Raw genomic sequence first — 4,703 nt, 5'->3', positions numbered from 1 at the left:
CGAGCCACTCACAGCGCTTGAGACTACAAAGCTCCTAAGCACCAGTCGCTGTGATTGGTGGTGTCCAATCGAGCCGTGGTCAATCGAGATCACCCCCTCCCTTAGTAGTGGGGAAGGCTCCGATTGCACACATTGCATGTTGCACACATGCGTCGCTAATTGGCCAATTTAAAAATAAAATATTCTCATTGGTAAAGCAGTGAAAAATTACTAGGCACCAGCTGACGAGTGGTGTGTGGGGAGGGCTCCGATTGCACACATCGCCATATTGCACACAGGTATCGCTGATTGGCCAATTTAAAAATAAAATAATCTTATTGGCAAAACAGTAAAAAATTACTAGGCACCAGTTGATATGAGTGGTGTGTACAATCAGAACTGTAGGCAAACCGGATCCTCCCGAATTTTATTGCCTAATTTTATTGATTTTTGAGGTGATTGTGCCAAACTGTATAATTACTGTTTTTCTAACACAATTGCAATAATAAAATACATTGTTTAAAATATAAATGCAATATATCTTCAATGTATAGCCATTTATGCATAGCATATTAAAAAAAATATCATTTTCAGGTTACTCAGTAACTAAACTTTTTGGACAGCCGACACGAACCATTTTTTTTTGTAGTTTGAAATATTAATTTTAGGATATTGAATTATATTTTTCCTTTAAACATTTTTGTTTTAGAGTTTTACATTTTTATATAAAACAGTGCATTTTTCTCATTTTGTTAACTATATTTAGTTATAACAATTTATCTACAATTTGTTATTAATATATAACTGCACAAATACTTTCTAAAGATGTTAAAATATATGTAAAAATCATTTAATAATTTATATATACTTGTAAAAGTGATGAAAATTAATCCAGAACACGAATGACCAAACATGTGTATTAAGGGTGCCAAAAACTAAGGTGTGTACTAAGAGTTAACTTTCACGTTTGAATCAATCTCATATAATTTAAATAATCGTTTATTCTAGATTATATAATTTTTCGTTACATTACAACTAAATCGTACATAGAAAAGGAAAACATCAAGAATTTTTACAAGAGACTTCCATTATATATGATATTAATTCTGTGTGAGTGAGTGAGTGAGCGGAACATCCATTATGTCACAAAATTCAATTTCTATTATTATTAGTATATGTAATTGTTACAATTGATCGCTAATAAATGGATCTGTTTTCTAAACAAATCAAATTAATTATTATGTACAATCTAGTGTTACAATAAATTGGTCTTCTAATCTATGTTTTTAAAGATGCGCATGTATCTCGACAAGATATATTTCTATTAAGACTTTACTTACTTTCTATTATTACCACAATGCCACAAATGTTAACATGTATCGCTTTATCATGTAGAAAAACATGTGCGTATTATTTCCAATGTTTGCTTTCATAAGATTAGGATTGAAGTAGGCACAATTATTTTTAAGCCAAATCTATAAATACTACAATAATGTGTACCAGACGCGATTACTAAAAATTAAAGATGGTAAAGGCTAAATTATTCGAATGCCAATTATATCTTACGACACAATGATCAAATGCGATTCACGAATATAAATTATATATGACAATGCCAATCACATGACTGTAAAAATACAAGTTACAAGTCAAATTATATTGCAAGCCACATCAAAATGACGTATGCACTATACCGGTTGCTCGTTTTCTGGTAAGTCTAAAATCTCTCCAACGAATTCGGCTACATTTGTATCTTTTTGGGCATATTCTCTGATAAAGTCGAGTTCTAGTAATTGACTGTAATTTGGGCGGGCAGTGTAGTTCTTCATTAGACTGAAAACAGTAACAATTATGTAAAGGAATCAATTAGATCAGAGGTGTAAAAATCTTAACGCACACGTTGCCACTTACCACTTATTAATAAATTCCTCGAATGAAGGAGAGAACTTGCTCACAGGTAATTTTGGGGCTTCATCCTTGACTACCTGTTTTAGTTGCTCGAACGGCGTACCCCATGACTCATATGGGAATTTACCAGTTGCTAATTCAACGAGGGAAATTCCTAATGACCAGACATCGGATCTGATATCATATTGTGATGGGTTACCTGATGGGTCTATCCTTTCTGGCTACAAAAAAAGATAATGGTGAAGAATGTATTGAATGGAAAACTGATGAAATTTTTTATGGTAAAATTCTATAATTACATACAGCCATATATGGTTTGCATCCAGCATCGATAGTCTTGGCAACTGAATCTACAAGATAACCCGATATACCAAAGTCACAAATTTTTACCTCGCCTTTCCGATTAATTAAGATATTACTAGGTTTTACATCTCTATGAATCACTCGTAATTGTGAATAGAGGTAATGCAGCGCGCTCACTACCTGCAAAATTGATAATGCAGATGATTCTTAAGTTAAAAAGAGTTTAAGATCAATTAAAAAACTAGATTTTATGTCAAATCAAAAGAAAGAAGGATACAAGAGAAAAGTCGGAAACAAGAGAAAAGAAATGTTTGCGCAATTATTTAACATTGACAAAACAATATTGAGAATGTAAAGAGTTTGAGGGAGGTGTATATGTGTGTGTGTGCGCGCGCGTGCGTGTGTACGTGTGCGCGCGCGCATGTACATACCGCAAAAGCCACTTTTCCTAAAATATCTTCAGGAATGGCACGACCATGTTTATACACTTTTGTATAAAATTTATCAAGGCTCATATCCATCACTTCCATACATATCCATACATCTCCTTCTCGAAATAAGGCTCCATAGAATTGTACTGTATAGGGACATGCCGAACTACGCATAGAAATATCTAAATCCATGAGCAGCCGCTTTTGCTCTTGTGTATTAACTGTAGCAGCTATCCTCTATAAATATTAGTTTTATATATATATATATATATGTATATATATATGTGTAATTTTTTTAAAGTTGTTTTATTGTACACATTATAATGTAAGAAAATTTACTGCTCATTTTGATACCTTAACAGCCATAATTGTACCACTCTGTTTGTGTCGCATTTTATCAACAATTCCATATGCTCCACGACCAAGTACACAAAGTGTTTCTAAATCATCAGCTTCTACAACAAATGTTTTTTCATCTATAGTAATGGTAGTCCGTTTGTCTAAATTTCTTGGTGGAGTCCTGAAATAAAGCATTCATAAAATATATCTGAAGATAGATTCTACCTTACACCATACATATACATTGTGTAAGCATTTTTCTAATGTAGTCGAGATAATATGATGGATGTTTTCCATTTAGTGATACAAGTTCTATCTTTGACAAACATCATTCTATCTTTCTTGATTCAATGAATAATAAAAGATACTTCCATCAAAAGAGTGAATAATACTTATGTCAACTTGTGTTACCCAAAAGTCAACATCCAAATATAGAATGACACTTGACCAAATGGAAAGTATTCACAGGTAAAAATTTACACTATTTTTCTTAATCTTGCTTATATACATTTTTCTTTGTAATTTTTATACATAAATACATAACAAATGCAAAAGATCACATATAGGTATGACAACATTAATCACAGCATTGGACAGACATTGTGTTGATGCTTTACATACACTGGTGCAGGCGCTTCGTCGGAGACTTGCAATTTCAGATTACGTTTTCCACGACGTAAAGCCATGATATAGAGTATAATTGATAAAAGGTTAAGGTCGCCACCCGCGCAAATTCGGCAGTATTATAGAGAAGTCAATGGGAATTCATGGCTAGTAGTGTCACGGAACGCAGTGCGTATGTGAGCTAGAAAAGCAAGAGAAATCGCTGAATCATACGACATATACGACAGAAACGGACGGATGTCTGTTTAAATTTAGGTTATTCCACAAAAGAGAAATAAGTCATATCATTGGCACGCAAACCCGCATATGTGCGTCGCTATTGTCGCCAATTATCGCGAAACGATAATCATACTTGACTTATCGTTCGTATAACGCAACATATCTATTAGCGTCACTATACTGTTTGAAAAACATGCTACTTTGACAAAATTAAAAAATGTACGCGTAAAAAACTTATCCGAATCTCTATGGCCGGTATTCATAGTCAGATCTTATATTCAAGACCGTCTTAAGTACAGTCTTAAGAAGTCACGAACCAATCAGAGGGCTGCATTAGCGTCTTAAGACATTACTTAAGACGGTCTTGAAATAAGACCCGACTATGAATACCGGCCTATGGTCGCGTTCAGCAAACTCAACTGTTGTGGAGCGAATCCGTGAGCGCTCGCTGCTATTGGTGTATTCTTCTAGATCATCTAATAGCAGCGAGCGCTCACGGATCCGCTCCACAACATTTGAGTCTGCTGAACGCGGCCATTGCTAATCAATGCATCAGTGCATTGAATCAGTGCTAACCAATTCGATTGGCTTCACTACAGAGCAAAGAGCGGCTACAAAAATGGTATTGTTTGCGAATTCGATTATGAAACGGTAAGTTATATTAATGAATTACATGTATTTTTATTTTTACCTAAATACCGATATATCTTATATGAAATTGTTAATTGTTAATTGTCAATTGTTTAAAAATTTCTGAATTTTCATATAATAATTGTAATCTATTAAATGTTTCTCTCTTTAGACGAAGGTGTCGCTGAAACTACAATAAATATATTAATTAGGTTATAATATATAGTTTTAATTATACAAATATCACGTACATTATAAATTTGTGTTAAT

At 33.5% G+C, this 4,703-nt stretch overlaps 1 protein-coding gene across 2 annotated transcripts; it reads right to left on the bottom strand.

Annotated features, from left to right (window-relative positions):
• Nucleotides 1–1,020: 1,020 nt before the first annotated feature.
• Nucleotides 1,021–4,017, bottom strand: lic (dual specificity mitogen-activated protein kinase kinase lic). Of its 2 annotated transcripts, none has more exons than XM_018511626.1 (7): nt 3,885–4,017; nt 3,582–3,765; nt 2,976–3,141; nt 2,622–2,858; nt 2,191–2,370; nt 1,891–2,108; nt 1,021–1,812 (listed from the first exon to the last, which is right to left on the bottom strand). In XM_018511626.1, exons 2-7 carry the CDS (start codon nt 3,644–3,646, stop codon nt 1,668–1,670), a joined length of 1,011 nt encoding a protein of 336 aa, XP_018367128.1. In that variant the 5' UTR covers nt 3,647–3,765; nt 3,885–4,017; the 3' UTR covers nt 1,021–1,667. The 2 variants fall into 2 exon arrangements, with proteins under 2 accessions (XP_018367128.1, XP_018367129.1); XM_018511627.1 differs by having other exon boundaries at nt 3,937–4,014.
• Between the last annotated feature and the right edge of the window lie 686 nt (nt 4,018–4,703).

Source organism: Trachymyrmex cornetzi, unplaced genomic scaffold (genome assembly GCF_001594075.2).
Source record: "Trachymyrmex cornetzi isolate Tcor2-1 unplaced genomic scaffold, Tcor1.1 scaffold382, whole genome shotgun sequence".
NCBI classification, from domain to species: domain Eukaryota; kingdom Metazoa; phylum Arthropoda; class Insecta; order Hymenoptera; family Formicidae; genus Trachymyrmex; species Trachymyrmex cornetzi.
Note: the sequence above shows the minus strand (reverse complement) of the source record. Positions and strands in the feature narration are given on the sequence as shown.

What these genes read in the sequence shown, in the direction of transcription:
- lic (XM_018511626.1), bottom strand. Translation starts at nt 3,646, where the DNA reads ATGGCTTTACGTCGTGGAAAACGTAATCTGAAATTGCAAGTCTCCGAC. An exon ending in GACGAAGCGCCTGCACCAGT is followed by an intron (nt 3,142 to 3,581) that starts GTATGTAAAGCA and finishes GCTTTATTTCAG; the next exon opens with GACTCCACCAAGAAATTTAG. An exon ending in TAGGAAAAGTGGCTTTTGCG is followed by an intron (nt 2,371 to 2,621) that starts GTATGTACATGC and finishes TCAATTTTGCAG; the next exon opens with GTAGTGAGCGCGCTGCATTA.